Source organism: Panthera leo, chromosome F2, assembly GCF_018350215.1.
Source record: "Panthera leo isolate Ple1 chromosome F2, P.leo_Ple1_pat1.1, whole genome shotgun sequence".
Classification (NCBI taxonomy): Eukaryota; Metazoa; Chordata; class Mammalia; order Carnivora; family Felidae; genus Panthera; species Panthera leo.
In genome coordinates, this window is record NC_056695.1 from 57,438,299 (window position 1) to 57,465,229 (window position 26,931).

At 32.3% G+C, this 26,931-nt stretch overlaps 1 protein-coding gene and 1 long non-coding RNA gene across 4 annotated transcripts in view; one reads left to right on the forward strand and one right to left on the reverse strand.

Moving 5' to 3' along the window:
* Window positions 1-26,931, reverse strand: part of CSMD3 (CUB and Sushi multiple domains 3) — a 1,240,952-nt gene that overhangs the window by 706,000 nt on the left and 508,021 nt on the right. For 2 of the 3 annotated variants that reach the window (XM_042923787.1, XM_042923786.1), the window contains 2 exons: window positions 8,454-8,531; window positions 472-559 (listed from right to left, as the gene is read on the reverse strand). In XM_042923787.1, coding sequence (XP_042779721.1) covers window positions 472-559; window positions 8,454-8,531 — 166 coding nt within the window. The remainder of the gene's footprint in view (window positions 1-471; window positions 560-8,453; window positions 8,532-26,931) is intronic. The other variant, XM_042923788.1, reaches the window with a different exon arrangement.
* On the forward strand, window positions 15-15,730 carry LOC122210860. The gene is made up of 3 exons (XR_006198327.1): window positions 15-113; window positions 14,057-14,148; window positions 15,544-15,730. It is a non-coding gene; the product is annotated as an uncharacterized LOC122210860 (long non-coding RNA).

Genomic DNA, 26,931 nt, shown 5'->3' on the forward strand with positions numbered 1-26,931 from the left:
ACAGAGGACCCAGAGTGGTCTCTGCACTGACAGCAGCGAGCCCATTGTGAGGCTTGAACTCACAAACCACGACAGCCTGGCAATACCTCATCTGAAACTCACCAGTATATGTGGTAAGTTCAATTTACATGTTACAGAACAGGAAACTCAGGCAGACAGAATTCAATGACTTACTCAAGATCAGACAGCCATTAAGCAGAATTTGAATTCTAACTCATGTCTTTCAAATCCAAAGCCCATGATTGTTCACTTACTACATGACAAGAAATTAACTGTTTAACTCCAGGAAAGTACCCTAATAAAGTTGGTGTGTAATTAGACACTTTAAAGTAATGGAATATTAATAGTAACAAATAAGATCCAGCTACCATTGTTTTCAATCACCCAGTCTTCAACTCCATAGTATTATTCTTTAATTTTAAATTAAACAAACTTCAACAAAATAATGAAATAAATAACATAAAATATTACCTAAAATCTGATCCAACTCTCTTCCCATTTTCTGGTTCTCCTGGATCTGGGCATAAATTGGAAGCTGTTTTGATACCTCCCTCATTTACTGTAACAACAGAAGAAAACAAAAGAATCAAAACACTTATGAATAGAAAATCAAGAAAAATGTTAATTGAAAAATTTACATAAAACATATTCTTATTTTTTAAATATCACTGTAGTTTAAATATATAAAGGTGAAATATAAATTTATAACCTAGTAATAAAGACAAAGCATTTTTTCTCTTAGTGGACCTATAAGTTTTATGTTCAACTTCAATGGCATACTATTCTGAATAGTAACACATTAATAGTTAACACTTTATTTTTAATTACTATCAAATTGTGAAGTCTCTGGGAATTCATTCCCAGGGTGTTAGTGCCAGAGTTTCCACTAATTATTGGCAGCAAAGAAGTCACTAACACTTATAATTGTGTCATTTGGGTACCTACTATTTTTAAGTTGCAATAGGAAAATAAGACCCTATGGGAAAAGTTGAAGATTATTAGCACTTCTTATCTGATATATACCAAAGCAGTGTGTCCTGCCAATGTTAAAGTAAAACTGTGGTTCTAATTACCAGGCATGTCCCTAAATTATGACATACTGCTGAAAACCAAATAATGGCTTTACCCTCTAGCCATTTACATGATTATGTTTCACTAGCCATCATACACATTCTCAGCACTTTATCCAGAACACTCAATTATTGAAAGATTTCTTAATATTTTCAATGAGTGTGATCACAAGGGGTAACCAAATCCCCAAGACAGATATTTTAATGCAAACGAGTTTTAAACCTGATAGTTTTGAAATATGCGAGTGATATTGTTTCATAAATTCAATCTTGTAATGAACTAGAGAATAACTGCTACTTTGTTCTTTATCAACTTCTCTGCATTTTGAGGAAAGAATAGGACCTGAGTGGAGATTCCACAGAAAAAAAAAAAAAAAGCAAAATTTTACAATGGTTCTCGACCTACACTGTGGATCCAAACCACTTGTGGACATTTCTTTAGGGATGAAGATGCTTATTTCTACCTTTAGATATTCTAACACAATTACTCTAGGGTAGGACCCTGGGCATCAGTTTTTTCCCTGGTTTGGTTTTCAGTAATCCTTAAGGTGATTCTAATGTAAAGTCAATGTTGAGACCTACTGGTCTCCGGCATAATTTAGTTCAGATTGATCAATATGTTCAAACTGATTTATCAGATAACAAGATAACTATCAGGTAATGTCCCAACAGTCATAGCTCTGGTAAAATTGTCATATTCTCAATTAGATAGGAAATTTTCCATTTGTGTCTTTCATTCTGTAAAAATCACTTTCCTAAATATCCCCAGCCAATATCCTTATTGACAACTTTATTACATATTCACTGATCCCTGCAAAATATGTGATAGTTTTACTTTTTTTGGTCTGCTTACTTGCTATTTCATTCCCTTTTATCTCTTTTTTTTTAATCATTCCCTTATTTTTGATCACTCTCTTACTTTAGACGACTCTCTTACTTTTTTTCTAGTGGACAAATTCAAAGGCATTGACCATGGTTCTCTATATTTTATATTTCACTCATGGCTTGAAAAAATTACCTCTTTGCTAACGAGTTCCAATACATGGTTTCATCATTTTTTCCCCAAGCTCATTCTTCCTCCTTCAATGATCTCCTAAGTGACTCCACCGAAATATCCAGCGTTACCTCTTGTGCATGCTCAGATCCAATCTAATCACTGATGCTTTTGTACATTCCATTATAATTCACCTCCAATCCACCTTGAGTACTAGAGGAGGACTAAACTTCCTCAAACACAGTTTTTATTAATGTTCTAATCTCCTATGATTTGAGATTTCTACTATATCAGTTTTATTTCCCACTAGTCACCAAGATGCTTCCATAACTCAATCCAAAGGTTTCTAAATCATTCTGCAATTTTACTAGTTAGCCATGTTCACCCCATGCTTTATTTATATTTTCTCCAAGTCTCCATGTTTTTCCTTTCTTCCTCCTTAGCTATCAAAATTATATCTAGTTTTTAGACTCAGCCCAATTCCCACTTTTTGCAAAATACAATCCTTAATTTTTCCAGATTATTCTAGTCCTTCAAATTATATAACATCGGAAATTTTATGTTTAGTTTTTAAATGATTTATCGTGTTATAGATTAGTAGTTTCCCATTCCTTAGTCATACATACAAAGAGATTATATACTTGATAAAGATAAGGGGAAAACAATTATTTTAAATACACCCAAAATGCCTGGATAGGTGTTAATAACCTCTGAGTAAATATGCCCTAGTAGTTTAATTAACAACAATATCTGGTGTATTGTTTTCAATGAATCAAGTATTTTCTATTGGAAGCACTCTCTTATCTTAAAATAGCTTTTGAAAAGGTTGGGGTTTATGTTATTTAAATGTGGCTTTTTGACATGGAATAGATATAAAGAAAGGAATGGCATGAACTGGGCTTACCTACTTTATTACAATCCAATGTATAACACAGATTACAAGTTAATTTAGAAGTGATCTATGAATACATTATTAGAAAATAAAATTTTTTTAATTCATTTTTTCCATTTCATCATTACCTCAAAATATAAGCCTGTGTTAATATAAATTTAAATAGTAGCTAATGCTTAACAGGGTACTGTGTCAGGAACTATTCTACATCATTCATCAACTCATTTAATATTCACAACAATCTAAAGGGTAGTTACTATTATTACACACTTCCTACAGGTGAGGAAACTATGGCAGGGAGAGGTTAAAAATGTTTCCAAAGTCATATCTGTTAGTTAGTGCCTTAATCTAGGTTTAAACCTTGGCATATTCATTCAAAAACTTCTATTGTTAAACCCGAAGCCCTCCATCCTGTCCAGAAATCTCACTAAGGCAAAATGGCATCACTAATTAAATTCAATCCTCTTTACCAAATGTTTTATCTTAAGATGCAGTGCACATACATACTTTTTTACCATTTCACTTAATTAATTCATGTATTTATTTATTTATTTATTTATTCAGTTTATTTGGAAGTATCCTTTAAACCAGTTTTTGATTATCTGCAATAGGGGAAAGACTTTCCAATTTAAAATGTAAAGATAACGGGAGAGCTTCTGCATGATACGTGTATTTAATACTCTTTAAAACATTTAAACTAAAAAATAAAGAACAAAGTGTATAACATCTTATTTCTCTGAAGTATAGATATTTCATAATTGCCCACAGTTAGTTATACCAAGACATTCAAATGTAGTAGTTTTTATTCAAAAGTTGCTTTTTCTACACAATGCTATTTAAGCAATTGGACAGATCTATCCTGTTTACTTCTTTAAATGTGAGCAGTAATTCACAGAATGGTAAGAACAGGAGTGCTCTTTAAGAGTTTAAGTATGGGGCACCTGGGTGGCTCAGTCGGTTGAGCATCCATCTCTCGATTTCAGCTCAGGTCATGATCTCACGGTTCTTGGGACTGAGCCCCGTGTCAGGCTCTGCACTGAGAGCACTAAGCCTGCTTAGGATTCTCTCTCCCTCTCTCTGTGCCCCTTCCCTGCTCGCACTCTTTCTCTCACTCTCTCTCAAATATAAATAAATAAACATTTTTAAATAGTTTAATTACATGGACAGGGTGTTGCCTCTTGAAAAGAGTATCGCTATAGGGAGTATTCTTTTTTCTCTGAACTTTAAGAATATTTATTATACCTATTATTATTATTATTATTATTATTATTAATGCAACATGAGTTGTTTCTCACACACAAAAGTGGACAAAGGAGGAGAGGGCAAGTTTTACAGATTAAAAAAAAACAAATGGATTTGTAATTTCTTATAATACTGAAGTTATGGGTTTACAGGTTTATATGGGTTTATAAATAGGCTACAGTAGTCTTAATTAATTTACCACAATATTCCATGTTTGAACTTAAAAACATAAACTTAGCCAACATAAAATTATAATAGCCAGCATGTCACGAAATATTCTACATCTTTTACATGTATCAACTCATTTACTCTTCCCTACAATCTTTAGGGTAATTTTTTATAAGCAATTTATTTCTGAGATTCTGATTTTATATCACACAGAATTTACTCCAAAAATAAAAACAAATAGATTCTATATAGAAGTTACCTCTATGTCACCTCACACAGCTGGTTACATTGCCACTTTTCTTAGACTCTTTTTTTTATATTAGATTTTAAAATTTTATTCTACCTTGTAAAATACAGCATTTTAGATCTTGTTCTGAAATCAACCATCATGGACGTTGACAGAATGTTAGTTTATACTACTATATAACCTACAAAGAGTTGACTCTTAACTCATTTAGCTTCCCAATAAAATGTTGGATCCTTGCCAGCTGAGACTATATTTTATTCACTCTTTTATCTTCTTAGTATAGCATGGTGCTACCTTGGAGAAATAGCTCACACAGAATTGTAGAATGAATAAATAACATGAAATGAATGATAGTATGGATTTGAAGATAAAATAAAATAATTATACATTTTGAGAAGCTTAGAGTCTTTTCATAATTCCATCTTAATACTTTAGAAGAACTAGTAGAAAAGTTAGTAACACTACTAGTTCATTAAGTTCAACATTTTAAAATACAAAAACATGTCTTTACCTTTAAAATTAAAAAAAAAATCAATTTGTTTTCCATTTGCTGACAAACCTACCCTTTTGGGTGAAAAAACAAGGGAAACAACAAGGGATGGATAGAGGTTTTGGAGTTTGGATATTAATTTGGAATAAGAATCTAAGTTAGCATTCAAACACCCAAATGCTCCCCATGAAAACTACTGCCATTTTCTGAATCTGTTATTAATTTGTTTCTTAGTTAAATTTTAAAGGCACTACTGTGGGAAGACGTGCTTTGGCAATGTGTATAGATCAGTCCTCCTCGCTTATGCTCACTTTTGGCAGTTCCAGTAATAGAATGGACTGTTTAAAAAAAAAAAAAAACACACATACACACAAGCTTTTTTGTTATTTTTTTTCATTTGAAAGGCTTATAGGAGATAAAAATTGTCTCCTTTAAAAATTATTTGGCCCATGGGGTGTCTGGGTGGCTCAGTCAGTTAGGTGTCTGACTTCGGCTCAGGTCATGATCTCACAGCTCATGAGTTTGAGCCCTGTGTCGGGTTCTGTGCTGACACCTCAGAGCCTGAAGCCTGCTTCGGAGTCTGTGTTTCCCTCTCTCTCTTCCCCTCCCCTCCCCTCTCTCAAAAAAAAATATTAAAAAAAAAAAAAAGATGAAACTGATATGCTCCCTTCCCTGAGGTGTTGCTCTTCCAGAGAAGACAGTCAGAGTGACAGATAATTTCAATACTTATATGAATACCTGCTTCTCATTCTGTGTCTCCCTCTCTCTCTGCTCCTCCCCTGCTTGCGCTCTGCCTTTCTCTGTCTCTCAAAAATGAATGTAAAAAAAATTTTTTTAAATTATTTGGCCCTGTGTTGAATAAATGATATCAGAGAGATGAAGACCCAAATGCTTACTTGTTAACCACTAAATAATAATGACAAAAATTAAAACAATACAATCCTTTTCTATAAACAACCATAGAGAATGTAGTTTTGATATTAGTTAGGAGTTATTTGAAAAAAATGCACTGAAATGAAATGTCATATAATGCTGATGTATTATTTTGTGACTATAGGAAATTGGCAATACATAATTTGTTTTTATTTAATTGTGATTTAAAAAAATGTAAAAAAATCACAATATTTTTTATCTTTTACACAAAATGTAATAGATAAATGCAAATTATGCTTTAAAATTATGAAAGAAATTAACATTTATTGATTCACAATTAACTTTTTTTTTCCTCATTAACTTTTCTTCCCCCAATTTTAAAACCAATATTCTTTAAATAAAATATTTTTAAAAGAATTAGGTTTTTTCTCTGGGGTACCTTTGTGGTGCAGCTGGCCGGGCATCTGACTGGATTTCAGTTCAGGCCATGATCTCATGGTCTGTGGATTGGAGCCCCGTGTCAGACTCCACACTGACAGCACAGAGTCTGCTTTGAATTCTCTCACCTTCCTTCTCTCTTCCCCTACCCTGTCTGAATTTCCCAGGACATCTGAAAGCTCAGAGTATGCAGCACATAACATTTGTATAGCCAAAAGAAAGAAAGGGTGAACCAGCAGAATTTATAATTCTACTTAGAATTCCAAAACAAATATACTGGCCAAAACATTAGAAAAAAGGTAGTAAACCTACTGTTTAAGTCTGCAAAGACTTAACTTTTATTTCATATTGACATGATGAAATTTGGTAGGTCAGAATATTCATCTAATAACTTCTTTCCATGTATATGTCCTATTGTAGGAAAAATGCCTTTCCAAAATGTTTTTAACAATTAATATATGAAAAATTACTCTAACACTATTTATTTCCCTGAAATGGGTAGATATGTTTTTAACCCCCAAAAATAGAATAAGAAATTATAATTATATAGCTAAATACTTTGTAATGAATTATTTAGTGCTTTGTAAAATGTAATCTAATTTGATCAATGATTTCCTACTTATATCTGCTATTTTTGGCTTAGTATTCTCAAATCTAACAAAATGTAAAATCACATTTTAAAATTATTACACTTTAAAGTGTTTGATCACATACAGGCTCTGAGTTTTTTTGATAATTGATGTAATTGCTCAAATTCTGTCATTTACCGTTATACATACAAGTCACTAAACATGAAGATAAAATCCTTTTCTGAAATAACCATAATGAATAATCATTGTTAAAGAAATAGCTATAAACTCATTTCATCAGATTAATTGGAACTGAATAAAATAATAATGCTAAAATATATTCCTGTTAAAATATAACATATGCTATTTTAATAATCTTATTAACTATCAATGTATCATTAGAGAAGTCAGATGTGTCATGAATGGTTTCTTTCAAAATTATATATGTGTGTGTGTGTGTGTGTATACACACACACACACACACACACACATATATATATATATATATATATATATATATGCACGATAAGGTAGAAAATTTTTTCAAACTGCTATTGATTTATAATACAAATCCAAAAAAAAATTTTTGTTTATAGTAATATATATGATTGCCCTAATTCAGTGATTCCTAATTTGAGATTCAAGGATGAACTTCAGATGATCTATAAATCCATGAATTTTTTTTAAGTTTATTTTTATTTATTTTGAGAGAGTGATAGAGAAGCAAGTTGGGGAGGGGCAGAAAGAGAGGAAGAAGGAATCCCAAGCAGTCTCTGCACCCTCCACACAGAGCCTGATGTGGGGCTAGAGCTCGCTAACCGTGAGATCATGACCTGAGCTGAAGTCAAAAGCCCAACTCTTAAGTGACTGAGCCACCTAGCCACCCCTAAATCTCTGAATGTTAAGCAAAATTGTGTATAAGGCAACACATAAATAAGTGTATTTCAGGCCACCTTGTTATTTTCAAGAGAAAGCAAAAGTTAATTCTATAGTCAACTAATTAATTTACAAAAGAGTTGACTTAAAGGGTGTGGATAACTTAATTTAAACTGAGAATATATTTTTCTCTTAAATGAAAAATTACCATTAAAAGAAATTTTTTCCCTAGAAAAATAATTACGTCAAACAAAAATCCTTATAAGAAATCACCAATTTAAAAACTTTCACTATTTTTTTTTTTAATCTCACATCCTAGAATTACAAAACTAGAATGCTATCAACATACTAGCTCAAAGAATTTTTTTACGTCTGAAACAGCGTCAGCTTGGGAGCTCCCCACATCAATCCATTAACTCAATACACATTTAAATACAAGAAAATATTGAATAATAATCATGCATGTTATATAGGTATTAATGCAAGTTAATTTGGTAAATACACAAACATTTTAAAAGAACACACACAAACAACACAGACACCACAAACTTCACTCTTGCACTAGAGAAAGTAACAAAAAAGGAGTACACTCACAGATAGAAAACTTGTTGCTGTTGTCTTTCCCTGGAAACAATTTAAATCCTCTAGATTTAAAATCTATGGCCTTTTTCACTAGTTAAGAAAACAAACAAAAACATGTATCAGGATATACAATTTTAAAATAAAATTCAAGTTAACAAATTTTGTTAGCATTGAATTATCCAAGTTAAAGAAACTGCTTTCTTAAGCCTGACATAGGGTACCCAGAAGAAAATAAAAAAAAAAAAAAAATAAAAAAAAAAAAAAGAAAATACAGCAATATAATCACTGAGTAGTAAAATACCAAGCAGTACAGAAAGAGTTTAAGTGTTCTGTAGGGAAAATCCTGGATATATGGGTAGAGAGGTTTTTAAATACTATGCAAGTTTTTATAGGAGAGCAAAATACTACCAGTTTATTATAACTTCAATCCATCAAATTGTATGGAAAAATTAAACTAGGAAAATAAAAATACTGAGATATTATAAAAGTTTGAAAGATTTAATGAACTTGGTTCTTAAACTAATATAGTTTTTAGGTAATTTAGCTTAAGTGGAATATTAGGATACATTTAAGAAAATGGTATAATTGAAAAAATTTAAAATATATTATAGTATTTCTGCCAATAACCATTTTCTTTCATAATCATTGCCTTAACATTATGATTGATGCCCATCCACAATCTATAAAATTTATAAACGTGAACTACCTCTATTTGGAGTTCATCTGAAATATTGCTATTGTTTTTGATATTATGATATTGAAAGCCAATATCATAGGAGGCTGGTATATTTCCTGTGTTTTGTACTAAAATAGACATGACTAGATTTACTTAAAAGATAAATTCAATCAAGTAACTGATATATTTTAAAAATATTTTTTCAAGTATTTGAATGAAGGAAAAGAAGTATTAGTCTTTTAAGAATAAATTACTAGATTCACTACAGTTTCTATGTACTTTTTAAGTCATAAACAATGACACCAAGTGAAATAAAGGAAATCTATTTAATTGAAACCCCACCCATGAAAAAAAAGTTACGCAACCTGATCTAATATTTAAATATCAATTCTTTTTAAAAAAACAGCATGAATAAGAATGCAAGGTATATATTTAACTTCTTCAATTATAATTTAGAAATTTTTACATATTGCTTTTTATAAGATTTATAGGCTAGGGATTATTACATCAGGCAACTAGGTTTTGTTCATGCCATGAATTGAAAAGAAGGAAAACTGACTTTTGTTAGATGGTTTAAAACAACCATTTCACAAAATCTTATCTGCTATTTTACCCACTTAGTTCAAATCATGAGTATTTTATTGGTTTTTAAACATTTTAAGGTGATTTATTTCCTCAAAATTAGAAAGGTAGAGATAGGGTCTGATGAGTTACTGGAATATATAGTTATGGACTATCTATACACACTGTTATAAAAAATAAGGAAATGACCAGTAAAGCAAGATTTGAGACCTGATTCTTAGCAAATTATTAGTTGTATGATTTTGGACAAGAATCTTTTTACCTCAGTCTCTTCTCTTACAATAAGAAGCTAGGGGTAGATGACAGCTCAGCCATTTGACAGTTCTGAGATTCTTATCAGACAAAAGAAATAACCACCTCTGTCTCTCAAATCGTGCTTCTGTTATAATTCTCTTCTACATCTCCATCCCCATGGTGAGCCAGAGGTTAATTCTACTGGAGTATTCAACTGCTCTAAATTTAGCTCTCCCACTTGTGAATTTTCCTGCTTTCTTAAAATTCTTCCTAATAAAATGGGCATTTTGTGTTTTGAGGCATATTTCTGGATAATCCCAATCCAAACACGAATTGTAAGTAGGAATTCTAACTCTACCTTCCTCTGCACTGTAACATTTGACTTCAACAACTGCAGGTGAGTCTGAAGATTTCATGAGAATTTTCACACAAAATCTGGAATTCTTTGAGAAATAAAGATAAATAAATGAAACAATTGTAAACCCAGAGGCGAAAATTGAAGACAGTTCAGAGGATGAAAAAAGATCACTTCTATAACGTGTAACTGGGACTGAAGAACTTTGAAAACTACAGTGGTAGAGTGTGTGTGTGTTTGTGTGTGTGTGTGTGTGTGTGTGTGTGTGTGTGTGTGTGTGTGTGTGTGTGTGAAGGTTTATGAGGGGTGCTTAAGGTGATTATTCGGTTGGGTGAAGTCAGGAACAATGTGTATCTAAGAAAGCATCACCTCAGACCAAGGAGTTCTAGTTTTCTGGTTCTAAAGGGACCTAGCTTTATTACTATTTTTTTAAAAAAAACTCATTTTTCATTTTAAATTGAAGAAAACAGTCCATCTTTTTAAAACATATTACAATGTAATACAGATGCAGAAGATGGAAGGCCAGGAGAATATCTGTTTTAGAAGAAAAAAAGAATGGAAAATAACAGAAAATTTAAACCCACCAAAAAAATTTAAAGTTAAACAGCAAACACATACTTTGTTGTTTTTTTTTTTTATGATTTCAAGAATATAATATATATATCACTTTATAAATAAACTGAAAGGACAAATATTTCAAGTACCAACTGCAAAAACCCTCTTCTAAATTGCATATTGATGAAATGGTAAATCTCAAGTATATGCCATAAAATGTGCATTTTATTATGCATTCCCAGGTATATGTATGAAATAACATACCATTAAGCAATGAGTGCTTCTAAGTAAATACAACTTATCACGAAATTGACCTGATCTTTTCAACAGGTGTATTTCAGTAATGAGCACTTAAAATTTATTTTATCATAGAGATAAATTAAAATATGTTGTGGGCTTTTATGCAAGTTAAGAAAATGTTAAATGATGGTATGTTGTTTGTGGCCATTCCTTTCACTGTACTCTGAGCTTCTCAAAGGCTGAAACGTGGAACTTCTATGAGTGTGTGATTGAATGAATACCTGCAGTGTTGCCAATCCTGGCTCATTTAACCAAAGACATTTTGTCGAGAGTATTTCTTTTATTAATCATAAATGAGAAGGGGGAAAGTGAAAAATGAATGAATATTCAAGTAGAAGTATGTTCATGTATAAAGCTATTTTTAAATCCATAATAACTATGTATGTTCTAATACTTTTATTAAAAATGTCACTAAATGCAAGACATGTAGACATGTGCACAAATATCTATTTCCTTTGTTTTCTTCTGTCTTCACATGCTAAGCAATTTTGGGTCATTTTTATTTATTGCTTTTTTGGTTTGACTTAAGCATCATGGAAATATTCTAAAATATAAACAAACTCTGGCAGAAAGGAAGATATTAGGGCAACAATCAAATTCACTTTTAAGTTGTAAGCTCTGAACACAAGAAAAATCATTTTGTGAGTCTGTAAATCTTTGTTATATAAACCACTGTAGGGGATTAACACTGCAGTATTTTTAAGATCTATTACTGTTCTATCATCTTCAAAATCAATTTGAATTCTAAAACGCATTTTAAAAATTACCTAAAAATGGTGATTGATGTTTCTTAAAATTCATGTAACGTCCATGTTAATCAGTTGAAGTTACTTATTTGAAATTATTTCATTAATTTAGATTTCAATGCCTATTATTAACATTAACCATATATACACATACATGGATAAAGAATTTGATTTTGTTCAAACATTAATGTGTGTGTGTGCGTGTTTGTGTGTGTGCGCGCGCGTGCGTGTTTGGAACAGGCAGCCTATGACTTTATTTTTATGTTAGAGAATCTTTACTAGTGTAACCTGAGAACATGTGGTATTACTAGCAGAAAATCAATTGGAAGGTAGTAGATTTCACGCTGGTGCCAGTGTTTAATGTTAGAAAATTCACCATATCACACAGATGTGATAGAGGGAATTCAACCATTAGTTGGAGGTTTGGAAAAGATGATCTTTAACTGTTCTGTCACTATGCTTCTAAAACTTATAATCATAAAACATCTCCTGGCCTCAAATTTCTTAACTGAAAATTAATAAACTCCTCACTACATAATCTCAAGAGTCATATACCTATAATTTTATAACCATATTTTTAAATTCTATTTCATTGCTACATATAGACAATATGTAATTTTGCAGAACTTTTTTACCTTTGAAAAAGAAAAAACAGACATGTTTAGTATTATGGAGAACAGTTTTTCATTGGAAAAATCTATTCCAGATTTCTATGGGATTCTAGTAAAATAACAATTGCATTACTTATTAAGTGTTATCTTTCATTTTCTACCGAGGTTATATTCTAACACAATAATAAAAATGAAACAATGCAATATTGTTTATTATTGTAAACATCCAAATTTGTAGCGTTTATTTTATAATAATTTATCTTGCAAGTGTCCGTAGCTGTATTATAAATTGATGATTAAGTCAGATTACAATGCTTCCAGAAAGTAAAGCACTCTTTTGAGAAAGTAAGGTATTTTTATCTTATTGATTTGGTGGGGTGGGGGTGGAGGGAAGGGGGAGTTACTTTTGTTTCATCTTAACTTTTCAAATGTACGATAATACCTTTGTCTGCTTTTGTTCTGTGTTTGATATCATGGTTTCTATATGGGGTATAAAATTTTAATTCTTTATCTTGAATTAATTACGATCCTATTTTTATCTTTACACTCAATAAATAAACTACACTAATAAAATTCCTTTGGGTTTTATTTTGGTTATTAAGGGGTGCCTAGGTGGCTCAGTCCATCACACATCCGACTTTGGCTCAGGTCATGATCTCTTGGTTCATGGATTCAAGCCCTATGGTGGGCTCTGTGCTGACAGCTCAGAGCCTGGAGCCTGCTTCAAATTCTTAGTCTCCTTCTCTCTCTGCCCCTCCCCTGCTCTCTCGCAAAAATAAATAAAAACATTAAAAAACATCCTAATATGTATGGGGTGTCTGATTTAGAGAATATAGCACATATCACTATTGACAGTAGATTCATTTCCATCAGTACTAAGAAATATAACCAATCATCGGCTAGGAATTTAATTACAGATCAACTGAACGTTAAAGAATGGTGTGGTATTTGTGGCATTTCTCCCATGCGGCTAGGTGTTGGGAGACCTGTGTTCTAGTCCCAAAACACAGGGGACAAGTGGTTTAACTTCTCTATTCATTTTTAAGAGATTCATTCATTTATCTAGGTGAAGAATTTGGACCAAAGGGAGAAGGAAAGACTGATGTATTCTCAATTCTATCCCCAAATTCAAAATATATTCAGAGATTATACAAGTACTGAACTACGTTAAGAGAATACATTGTTTGTTTAAAAGTGACAGAAACCCATGGGGGAGGGGAAGGAAAAAAAAAAAAAAAAAAAAAAAAGAGGTTAGAGTGGGAGAGAGCCAAAGCATTAGAGACTGTTAAAAACTGAGAACAAACTGAGGGTTGATGGGGGGTGGGAGGGAGGGCAGGGTGGGAGGGAGGGCAGGGTGGGTGATGGGTATTGAGGAGGGCACCTTTTGGGATGAGCACTGGGTGTTGTATGGAAACCAATTTGACAGTAAATTTCATATATTAAAAAATAAAAAAAATAAAAAAAATAAAAAAATAAAAAAAAATAAAATAAAATAAAAGTGAATGGTGGCTCCATGCAACATTGAAATTTAACACCTTTTTTTCTAAATCCTCTAGTGTCAACTTATTTAGCATGACGGCTGCTAATTGGTCATTCCTTCCACTTTATCCTTGGAAGAAGAAAGATGGGGACACTATACTGACACCAGGTAGTATTCTTGCAGTGTCTCCTTTACCATCTTTCATGTAAGACTTACAACTGGATACAAATTTCTGCAAAAATAATTTTGCATTATAAATATTTCTATAGAAATTAGAGGTATTTTGCAATTAGGTCATGTTTCTGGATTATACACTATAAAGGCATAATAGAAAATTCAGTAACACATTAGTAAGTTGCTTATGAATCTTTGTAAAAAGGATTTTACTTCACAATAATTTAAAAGAAGAGAAATAATACTGGCCACCATTTGATGAAAAAGGCAGTGATGTAACTAAGTGTGTTCAAAAGCACTTAAAAACTCATTTATAGAGACTTATGTATTAAGCATATGCAAGATTCAAACTATTCTCAAATTTAAAGTGATGGATCTGGATTAAATTTAGTAAGAAACTATACATATATCTTATTCTGTAAACCTACCATATTATCCCTTTTAAAATTACTAGGAATAAATATGGTTCAGACACTCCAATTTTCTAAATCCCTAAACTTTGATTTTTGCTACTCCGCTAACTTATGGCTAGCACTTTATCCTGCATATAAAGTGTATAAATATAAATTTATGTGTTGCCCAATTTTTAGTTGAAAGAAAATTTACAATTATATATTGTACCACTATGCTTAAATTCTACAACAAATTTCAAGTATTGGGACATAGCAAGAGTTTAACAAATGTTACTTATTTTTATTATTGTTATTGCCAGTTATAATGCTAAGAACTAATCAGTTTCAGAGGCTAATACAATTGGGGCTGCAATATTCTAAAAAAATAAATAAATTAACTATTCTGTGTTATGTCTTTTTCACTGTACGGACATGGTAGGTACATAAGTTTATGTTAAATCATCTACTTTCCCTGGATTTCTAACTTAAATTGTTAGATGTGTATCTCCCTACATCCTTTAACCAAAAGAGTAAATTTAATAAAAAATATATAGACACATCCCTAGATATATGATCATACTCGTTTTTATAAACACAGGTATACTAATTCAGCATATTTAAGGCATCCTTGTGACAGGCCCATTTCATTTTCACTTTTACAAAAAAAAAAAAGATTCTTAAGCTATAGGTCTAAAAGTTTTAATGAGATCAACCTAGACCTTAGATATTTGAAATCTTATTTTTCAGTCATTTCAGATTGAGAAAAAAAGTATAATTTTTTTTAACTTGGAAAATTAAACAGAGTGACCAGAGTAGAAAAGACACATCATACTTTATAAAAGCAATTTGCTAATTTTCACAGGTCTTCTGACTTAAATTAGTTTTGTTGCTTTTTACTTGATACACTGGATGGACTAAATAATTGGTTGAAGAAAATCACACAACTAATTACTGGATAAGGACTCTAAAATTTGATATGGGCTTTCTTCTCTCCCAGAAATGGAACAAATTCAGGAATCCAAAACACTGGTATAGATACCAGAAGACGCATCTGCATTGCCTGGCGTAACAGGTCTTACAGTTATGGTATGCTGTAAAATGTCAGCATTATAAAAGAAATGTGGAATTTTTTATATTCTCTTTAGGGATTCTTATAACTGGCATAATAAAAGTCACCATATGAGAAGACTCACCAATGGTGAGTTCACAGACATTTTTAACACTTTTAAAACTGTCTCAACCTTTGTTTTCATCTTTTTTTTTTGATAGTTTCAAATGAAATTTTTATTATCTTTAGTCCTACAATTAAATATTAAGATCCACTCCATTCATTTAACTAGCCCCCCCCTTTTTTTTGGATATATTCTTTGAATAGAAATGATTTTCTAGTTGTTTGGTTTGTAATTTCTGTTCTCTTTTCATAAATTCATTTTATTAAGGATAATATAGCTAAAAGTATTAACATTAAAAAAACAACTTTTTTTTTTTTTTTTTAGTGGGACGGTTAGGATAGCCCTGGTTTGCGAAGGGATGCCTTAGGAAATACAAAGATTAGGCAAAACTTCTCAAATAATATCAACAAAAACATATATATACATATATATACATACGTGTATATATATATATATACACGTATGTATATATATATATACATATATATGTGTATATATATATATACACATATATATACATATGTGTATATATATATATACACATATGTATATATATATATGTGTATATATATATATATACACATATATATATATCTGCAGGTTTATAAAAAAACTTTTTCTTATGCAAAATAAAGTAATTTTGTGTCCCATATTTGTTTTACACTTAACAGCACAGATCACTTATATATACTACAATGCCTTCCAATAAGAAACTAATTGGGATAAAGCAACTGTTTGAATAATAATGAATATCTTCAGACTGAAGCAGTGGTATATATTCTTCCACTACAAATATCACTAGTGCAGTGAATAATTTCAAGTAAAAAATCCAGTATTTGAAACCGGTAACAATATTACTTTAATCGGTAACAATATTTCCTCATCTCTCTGATTTCAGATTATTATATTACTGGAAGCCTTGGTATCGCTACCTGGAATCTGCCTAAAACAAGCAAAGATGGGCTGGAGGAGTTGTATTTGATGCAGAGTTATTCTGCTAAAGAAATGATGTTAAGGAAGCAAACAACTGGTCATCACCCATCTATGTTGTATATTATCTACATGCCTTTCCAGCTCTATCCTCTTCCTTGTTTTTTGTGCCAAAGATCGATCTGAATAGGCTACATACTGCCACACAAATTGGGGCATCGTCTAGCAGTGCTGGCATTAACTAGAGCCTTATTACAAAAGCAAATTACCCAGCCTTACCCTTGACCTACTGAATTAGAATTTACGGTTTAATAAGATTCCCCGATGACCCTTACACGCGTTTAACTTTGTGACGCACTGGATTGCATCAACAGATGCTCTTATCTTCTGGAGTATTCCAGCAGGATGGAGGGACGGAGGAAAGTTAGATCAGGTTTATTCTGCAGGGTCTCTCACCATTAATTTGATTGGAGTTGACTAGGATCCTTAACTGAAGGTCACTAGTTTTTTGTTTAATGCTAGTCTGATATATGTATCTCTGTCCAACATCTCCCTCCAGTCATCCCAGTGGGTCAGCAATGGTGAAGCCTAACCATGGCTATTCTGTATTAAAGCATCATCCCTTGTGGTTTCTTAGAAATAATCCTTTTGTAAAAAAACCTTCCTTGAATTATCCCACGTTCCACTGTTTCTCAATGGACTCTGATGGATACGCCACCGGTACATGGAAATCATTAGAGATTTCTCTCAACCATCGCGTACCATGCTTATAACCACTCTTACACTTCAAAAGGTAACATTTGAGTAAAAATATGAGTGGCTGTTGCTCATAACTCTACCATTAGTTGCTTACTTAATTTCTAGGGAATTTTTAAAAGATCTAGATCACATATCTACTCTCTTCTAGCAATTATCTGCTCAAGAAGCACAGAGAATTCACAAGGATAAGGTAGATAAAAAGATAACTGTGTTGGCTGTACTGAAGTTAGAGAGTAACTGAATTAAGGGTAAACTGGCAAACAAAAATATATGAGGTAAATAGAAACACAAGATGAACTGAATGCTACACATTGCTTTGGCATAATTTATATATGAGATCAGTATGAATAGTGTTAAATAGAGCTGTATATATTAGCTGTTTCCATAATTCTCTATCAATATTCCATTAAACCATATATATTTATTTCTAAGGAAATAACCTAAGAAATTTAAAACTCTGTGCTAATTATTTACTTAATTTGTTCACCTGTTTTTACCTTGTAAATTTTTTATAGTATTAGAGCATATTTTCTTCCTATACAGGCTCCAGAAGTGGGCAGTGTCATTTATTGCTTGTATATCTAAAGCACAGACACTCTATGCCTACTGTTTTTTAAACCCCAAAATATCCATTCAAAATGGGATTCTTTTCCTCCTTTCCACAGGTGTTAAAAATGGGGAAGCACTAAGCAGATTGCCCAAGGTCATACATATGTTAGTTCAAAACGTTCATTCATTTGACTCTGATGCATTAGTCCTAGCATCTATACCACCACTATGAATAACACCATTCCATATATTAAATCAGAACTCTCAAGTGTATATCCCAGAACACCACAATAGATGGGGAGAGTGCATCCTATACTCATTTATTTTTTAATGCAAAGCATATAATAAAATACTTAAGTCGTCAAGAATATCTTACTTTAAGTATGTTTTACTTTAATATAAAGTAGAACTGGATTCATTAACTTAAAATTGAATAAAGATATTGATTATTTACTGAGAGTGCCAAGTTTAAAATTTTTTTTTTTTTTTAACGTTTATTTATTTTTGAGACAGAGAGAGACAGAGCATGAATGGGGGAGGGTCAGAGAGAGGGAGACACAGAATCTGAAACAGGCTCCGGGCTCTGAGCTGTCAGCACAGGGGCCCGATGCGGGGCTCGAACTCACAGACCGCGAGATCGTGACCTGAGCCGAAGTCGGCGCTCAACCGACTGAGCCACCCAGGCGCCCCTGAGAGTGCCAAGTTTAATTCTATGGCTTCAAGGCTCTTAATACTTTATTTTAAAGATGTGAACAGATGAATAAAAAAGGTGTATCACAAGCCAACTGCTATATGAGATTCAAATCATCATGTCATCTTTTTAGTAAAAACCATCTTTGGCTGAATTCCTTTCTAATGGAAAGTTCAGGAGAGTTGATAAACTTTTTTTTTTTCTTAATGCATGCCTTATAAATGAAGAATTTCTAACCTCTCTGAGATCTAGATAAAAATCAATCTAGAAATTTGTCACTTTAACACCATTTTGATTGAAAAAGAAATGCCATCTGAAGAATATTTTAAACAAAGAAAAATCAAGCATCAACACTGAAAAGCAATAGTCCATGATTTAGAATACAAATGATGTAATTGTGAAGAGAAAAATATTCTATGCAATGCACCCCAAACCTAATACCACGCTGTTCTGCCATATATGAAGGTTCTGCTCTTCCTAAAATTGTAAAACTTAATTGTGTGATTTCACTCTGTGCACAGCAGGGCCACCATATGCTCTAGAAAACTACATGCAAGGGAAGCAGCTTGTTGCAAAAGTGGGTGAAAATGCCCTGAAATAATTCTGAACAAGATAAAAATGTCTCTAACATAGGACCATTTCTTCATACTCCAAAAGACAGAGGAGTTCACTTTGGCACCAACTTTGAGCACAAATAGAAAGTCTAGCCCCTTCAAAATATTGTAATGAGGGAGAAGATTTAAAAGTCACAAAGATCTTGGGGTGCCTGGGTAGCTCAGTTGGTTGAGTGTCTGACTTTGGCTCAGGTCATGATCTCCCAGTTTGTGGGTTCAAGTCCCATGTCAGGCTCTGTGCTGACAGCTCAGAGCCTGGAGCCTGCTTAGGATTCTGTGTCTCCCTCTCTCTCTGCCCCTCCCCCACTCACCCCACTCATGCTCTCTCTCTCTCTTCCTCAAGAATAAACATTAATATTTTTTTTTTAAGTCACAACCCTCAAATTTACTGTGACCATCATTCACAGGTAAAATAATGAACTCTGGTAACCATTTGGGGAAATCAGTTACACACAAACCATTTTCATCTTCAGTCTTTAAAGTTAAGCTTTCCTTTTTAACCAGTGTAGGCCATATCATCTACCTTCGTTTGCCCATTCTATAAAAGTGAGAAATAGTATGTTATAAATAATAATCTACCAAGGTACGTGATTAACTATTACTGGTGAGCATAACAATGGGGTTGAAATCTGAAAAAAAATAGCATTTCTGAAGACCATTGTTTTGAGGTGATAGTTCCAATTAACATGGAAAGAAAAATGCCTCCTAAGATATGCTCAAAGGAATATAAAAACACAGGGTCATCAGAAAATCTTACAATCTCTGCAAAGGAATAACTCAAAATCATGGCTTGAGGAGTAGCATTGGATAAAAATGTTAAAATGGTTACTTGCAAATCTGTCATTTGTGGAAAACAAAAATTGTCATTGTTTCATATTGTCATAAAGGTCCTCAGGCATTCAGGGTATTTTTATCTAACACCTTTTTAAAATACATAAACCTGTTATCAAGTAAATTCTAACATTTTGTTTTTTCTCTTCTTTCTCTCTAAGAGCAACTTAACAAAATATAAAATAATTAGAAATATAAAAATATATTTACTGGTATGAATGACATAGTTTTGACACTTACAAATGTAATGAAATGTGGTAATGGAATAGAAAATGAGGATGATATTCAATAAATAATTATGTATTTAAATAATAGATTGGTACATTTCTAGACATGGATTTTTAAATTGCTACAAACATCAATACTGAAAAAAACTTTCCACAAAATAATATAATTAGGAGAAATTCAAGAGAACAATGAAAAAAATGACAAGATATTGATAAAGCAAGCAATAGTCAATATTTATATGTAGTACACTAACCTAAATGTTAGTAATTCCCTATATGTTAAACATGTACACCTACTTGACCAATATCAAAGTACTTCCATTAAAAAAAAATAATGAATATAATACATGAAAGCATCTTACAAGGATCATATGTAACCAGATAATTTTTAAAAAGTTATAAACTCTCTGTTCTGTTATTATTTACGTTAAACATTCATGGAAATCAATACGTCACTTAGTTTCATGAAGGACCTGGGAATTCAAGCGGAGAAATGCAATTTTGCCATTTATTAAAATAGAAGAATGCTTAATTATTCAGTATTCACTCATGACAATTTTTGATTTGGTAATCAAATTTTATATCCTTCTTTTCACTGTTTGGCTTCCATCTATCAGTTAGTCTTTCAGAGATGAAAAATGGTAAGTAAAGGGAAACTAAACTTTATGGTTTTTCTGTTATTAATAACGCATTTTAAAATATCTTGTCAAGGTATAAAATTTAGGACAAAAATTAAAAGTAATAAATGAGTTAAACTTTGACATGCAAATGCTTTCATCATTTATCCATACGTTTATTGATCTTTCCAGTGAAATCATAACTAACATGATCGGCTCAGTCATTGTAAGAATTGACAGAGTTAATGATTGTCATCAAGTTGATTCAGAAAACCCATCTGCCCTAAAATATTCTCTCCACTCATGAATTTCCCCCCATTAAAGTCATTCTTACAGCATTAAAATTGGGCTTTCCCTATATCATCTGAGATAGCTTATCAATGTTGGAAACATGTCAAGTGGAGAAGATATCTTGAAGAGTGGACAGAGAGCAGGTACTGATTGGTATGTGTTGCTCTCTCCATCTTAATCATCCTCATGTAAATTCTTGCTATTCAGCACATCAACATAACCTGTAGTCCCGTTAGAAGTGCAGAATCTCAGATCCCACCCAATCCCACCAAATCACAATCTGCACTTGAACAAGACTGCCAGGTGATTTGTATTCACAGGGAAGTTTGAGAACCATAGTCTACAACTTAGTCTCCCAGTCTCTATCAACTGTTATTTGCAACTTTGCATACATTACTAATCTATCTGCCTACTCCTGTTTAATTTTTTTTTTAATTTCTTATTGAAATAACATCTGAAAGAAACATACATTAGATAATATCACTGCTAAAGACCCTGCTAAAGACCACCAATGGCTCCTGTCTCATTTCTATTAATATAAAATTCTCTATCTGGGCCCCTGAGCCTACATGATCTGTGGTTTCCACCAATTTCCCACCTCATTTCCATCCCTCTCCTCCTTGTCCACTGAACAGCAGCACACTGGGTTTTCCTTTTCTCGAGTAAAATTCAAATTCCTTCTGGCTATTTTCTTTATCTGATATGCTCTCTATTCCATCTTAGCATAGCTGCCTTCTTCCATGTTTAGGTCTCAGTTTAAATTTTACCTCCTCAAAGAGGCCTTCCTGTCCTTCCAAACAAAGGTAGTCACCCATATATCACACAGTCTGTTTTAATATTCAGCACAGTCCTTGCTACCATCAGGTTTTTGTTTATTTGCTTGTTCTCTTTTTCTTCTCACTTGAATATAAACTCAATGAAGCACGGTCTACTCAGTTTTGTTCAATGTTGTTTACTCAAGAACTGGAAGAAAGTCTGATGTGTAAGTAACCTAGTAAACATTTGTTGAAGAAAGAAACACATAGGGAAGGAAGGAAGGAAGGAAGGAAGGAAGGAAGGAAGGAAGGGAAGGAGGAAGATTGGCAGGGGAGGGAGGAAGGTTGGTTGGTTTGTTGTTAAAGAAAAGAAGTGAGAAAAGAAATAGCTTGGAAGAAAGAAATGAAAGGAAAAATAAAGACAGAAAGAAAATACAAAAAGGAAGGAAGGAAGGAGAGGAGAGGAGAGGAGAGAAAAAGGAAACGAAAAGAAAAAAGAAAAGGAGATACTGAAGAAAGTAACCCTGTCATCTTAAACACAGACTAAAAAGCTAGAATTAGATCCTCAAGTGGAGAGGTTTTAGAATTCAAGGCATATAGGTAGGCATTGAGCTCTGGGAGAAATGTACATGTGGCTGATCCCTTATCTATTGAAATAAGGGGAGAGCCAATCTCCAAATTCCTTGGTATGAGTGCTTGCTACATCTATGCTTATTTTAACATTGGCTATACAGTCAGATAACGAGAAGGATAAGTCCATTTCAACTCAAACATCAAGAGGAAATAGAAGATGATGATAAATACATTTAAATAATATATATCTGGATAGTTATAGACAGGATTAGAAGGGACAGTAAGAATCATATTATCAATATACTCTTTGATGCTTAAATGTTTATTAAATACCTAATTTGTCCATCAAGTATTCTTGAATATAGGGGCACCTGGGTGGCTCAGTTGGTTGTGCAACCGACTTCAGCTCAGGTCATGATCTCACAGTTCGTGAGTTCGAGCCTCGCGTCGGGCTCTGTCCTGACAGCTCAGAACCTGGAGCCTACTTCAGATTCTGTGTCTCCCCTCTCTCTACCCCTCCCCTGCTCATGCTCTGTGTCTCTCTGCCTCTAAATAATAAATAAATGTTAAAATTCTTTTAAAGCATTCTTGAATATTTTATTAGTGATTTGGTAATTTACTGCTTCCTGAAGCACACAATCTATATTTGAACAAAACTCAATGTTGGAAGTCTTCTTTATAATAAACTATTGTGGATCTCCCTACGGTTCCATACACCAAGTTCTACAATCTATGACTGAACAAATTTGATCTCTCTTACATATAACAACACATCACACTTTGGAAGACAGCTGTGACTCAAAAACACTCACCTATCATCCTTATCCTGTAGCAATTCTCTGAGACAGGACAGAGAATTTTTCTCTGCAGTTTTATCCCTACAACTTTTCCTTTAAAATAAACACCATATTATACTTCTTTTGAATTTATCACATGCTTAACAAAGAGATAATATGTTCAATAAAACCCTATTATTTGACGGACATATATCAGTATCCATAAAGATCTAAGAACCGATCTATAAATTAATGTCTTCAATGGCTATTGTTTATGAAGATTACATAATTGTTTTATATTTGCAAAACTATACTCTCTAAGACTATTAATAGAAAATTTGAAAACAGTATTAGTTGCTTGCAAGCTGTTGAAAATATTAAAAATTCTATGTGTGGCCAAATAGCCTATTAATGGAAGGCACATAGTAGGAACTCAAGAACTACTACTTTAATACAATAAAATTTTTGTCATAGTACAGTTTGGGGTTTTTTTGAACAATGTTGTTACATATCACAAAATTTGATATCTGAAATAAACTAGAAATTTCAGTTTTTCTGATAGTCTGTTTTCCCTTTTTGTTAAGCAATGTAAATCTGAGATGAGCTACCTTGAAAAAAGTAATAATGCTTTTGTTTAGATTAAAACTGCTGACCTAAAATTAAGTTTTATGCTGAATTAATCATTCTTACCTTAAAGGTGAAAATAATTAAAAAAAAAAGTGTTCAGGTCAAAAACTTATGATTAAAACAGGCTTTCTTTTAGGCGGCTGTTATGAAGGGGGGGAGTCTACATCATATTCAATTTTAGTTAAACATAATTTCATATTACTTTATAAACCAAACTAGAGCTCTGTTTGATCCTATTGACATGATTAAACATACGATCAAACATACTTTGGAAGAACTGGCTACACTATGTCAACATAAACAGCAGCAATGGCCATAAAATGCTCATAACACATTTGACTCAACAACATGTTATAATCATCTAAGTTAATATTCCACTAGGAAGAACAATAAAAGAGAGCCTATAGTTATATACAGATATATGGTAACTCTTCCAGAAGAAAATATCTACATTTTATACTTGAAAACAACAACTACCAATGCTGATCATTAACAGCTGGCAAAACTTGCCTACGCATTTTAAAAAACAAATACTCTCCAATATCAATATAAAAGAAAAAATATTAAATTAAATCATGTGGAACAAAACACATTTTAATGATTATTTTTAAATGGTGTGACTATAAACTTCTTGAGGAAGAAAAACCAATTGTGCTTATCATCTATATTACTTTAACCTTAATATCATCTAATACAAAGCTGTGCATACATTAGGCCCTTATAAATCTTAAATAAATGAAAGAATGAATGACTACTACTCTAGCAACATGAACTAGCTTTTCATACATGCTCTTGCAGACCACAATTTTCTCTACAAAATATTGATGTTGTATTAGATGAATCCGAAATATCCCAGATAATTCTAAAATATGTAATTCTAGAAGTACAGGATACTCTCCTTGCTACTGCTTTAAGTATATTATCACATAGGTCCTGCTACTTTAAGTCAATTTTGAGTTAAAATCTCCTAGGGCTATATAATTTAACTATAGGGTTTAAGGATTATTGTAAAAGGTGCTTTAAGTAAATATTAATAAATAATTTCAAAAGAGCTTATACTTAAGGCAAAAATATTCTGGTGAAATTTAAAATATCACTAGATATTATTAGATTATCGACTTTTAAACATCTAGACATTTTTAAACTAAAATTATCAATTGTTTTTAGATTATTCCTATGAATGTCAACCCCCATCAAGTATAGTTGAATACTTCCTTTATTTTGGTATAGATTCATGATATTTCTACTTAGCACAAGTATCTATGAAAAGCATTTTCAATGCATCTTTGTGATATAAACACAATTGATTAGTTTGAAACTTTTATTCCTATTTCAAGAACTAGTTCAAATATCCCCCGTGCAGGCTTCCTTGACTTTCTACATTCAGAGGTAGTTATTTTCACTCCTTACTTCATAGAATATCAAAAATATTGTTCTGATAGTGTTTCTCACCAAATTTTTACAAATTACAAACCTGTAATTATTATTTTTTTAAGTTATATAGACTACCTGATGGTATAGCCTGCATCCTTCATTGTTATACCCTTACTATCCAGTCCAATGTCATGCACATAGCAAGAGCTAAAACATAGTTGGTGAATAATAATAAAAATAACAGCAATTTGTATGTGTTGAACATACCTCAGCAACTGTGCTAAATTTTTTCACAAAGCTACCTATGATGCAGGTATTCTCCATTACTAAGAAGTTGAGCTTGGAGAGTTGAGGTTATTACTCAAGACAAGATAACGATAGCTAACAAGGGGCAAGTGTCCACTCATTCTCATTGTCTGACCTCAGAACTAACTAGCGATGGTGGGCAGTTTGGCTTTACCTTTTCACTGGGAGAAAATACCTTAGTTTATTTTAGCATTTCCATCCAATACCATGTTTAATCTTCACAAAAACCCTAATGTAATACTATTATACTCTTTTCAAATGTATGGAAATTGAGCTCAGATAGTTCATGTGACCTGCACAGGGTCTCACACATAGTAGGTGGCAAAAGTGGACTAAAATCCAGTCAGGTAAAACTCAGTTCTCCTTCTTAGAACTATTGGATGCTAATACTACAGGAAACTGTAGTATTAATAACAGTTTCAAGATGACCTAAACCAACATTGTTTATTAGTATTCTGTTTTTTACTTTTTATTTCAGTGTCAAGAGACTCTTTTTAAACAGAGAAAATTGGAAAGCATTTTCTTTTACTGAGAACAAGTAGAAAGTTAAAAAAAATTAAGAACATAATTGAAATTAAATTACTGATATTTTAACTATAGTGTAATAGGAAAACTAATTGGAATAGTACTGTATCGAGAATTGAAAATATCTTTGATAAACATTCTAAGTTTGTTTCTAATTATTCATTAATTGTTCATGTTACTTAAAGTAACTAGCTATGCTGATTTATCATAAGTTAATACATAGATTTTGAGGCCACACACAAGTGTACTAAGTACCAAATACTATGTGCAATTTCAATGTCCACGCCTTCTTTGCATTTATAGTGATATTGATGCAAACTGTACATATTGTAATTGCCTCAGATTATTGAAAATAGTTAACTTAGGAGCTACTAATCATCAAAAGATATCATAAAGGGGCGCCTGGGTTGCTCAGTTGACTAAGCATCTGGCTCTTGATTTCAGGTCAGGTCATGATCTCACGGTTAGTGGGATTGAGCCCTGCACCAAGCTCTGCACTGACAGTGCTTAGCCGGCTTGGGATTCATTCTCATTCTCATTCTCATATTCATTCTCTCTCTCTCTCTCTCTCTCTCTCTCCCCCCTCACCTCCTCCAGTGCTCTCTCTCTCTCTCTCAAAATAAGTCAATAAATATTTTTAAGAAGACATAAAATGAAAATGTAATTGTGAATAAAGAAAAATTATGAAAAATATTAAATTATCATACAGCATAAACTAGTATGGACTGTATACCTCAAAGGAACCTATGCCATCACAAGCTATCATAT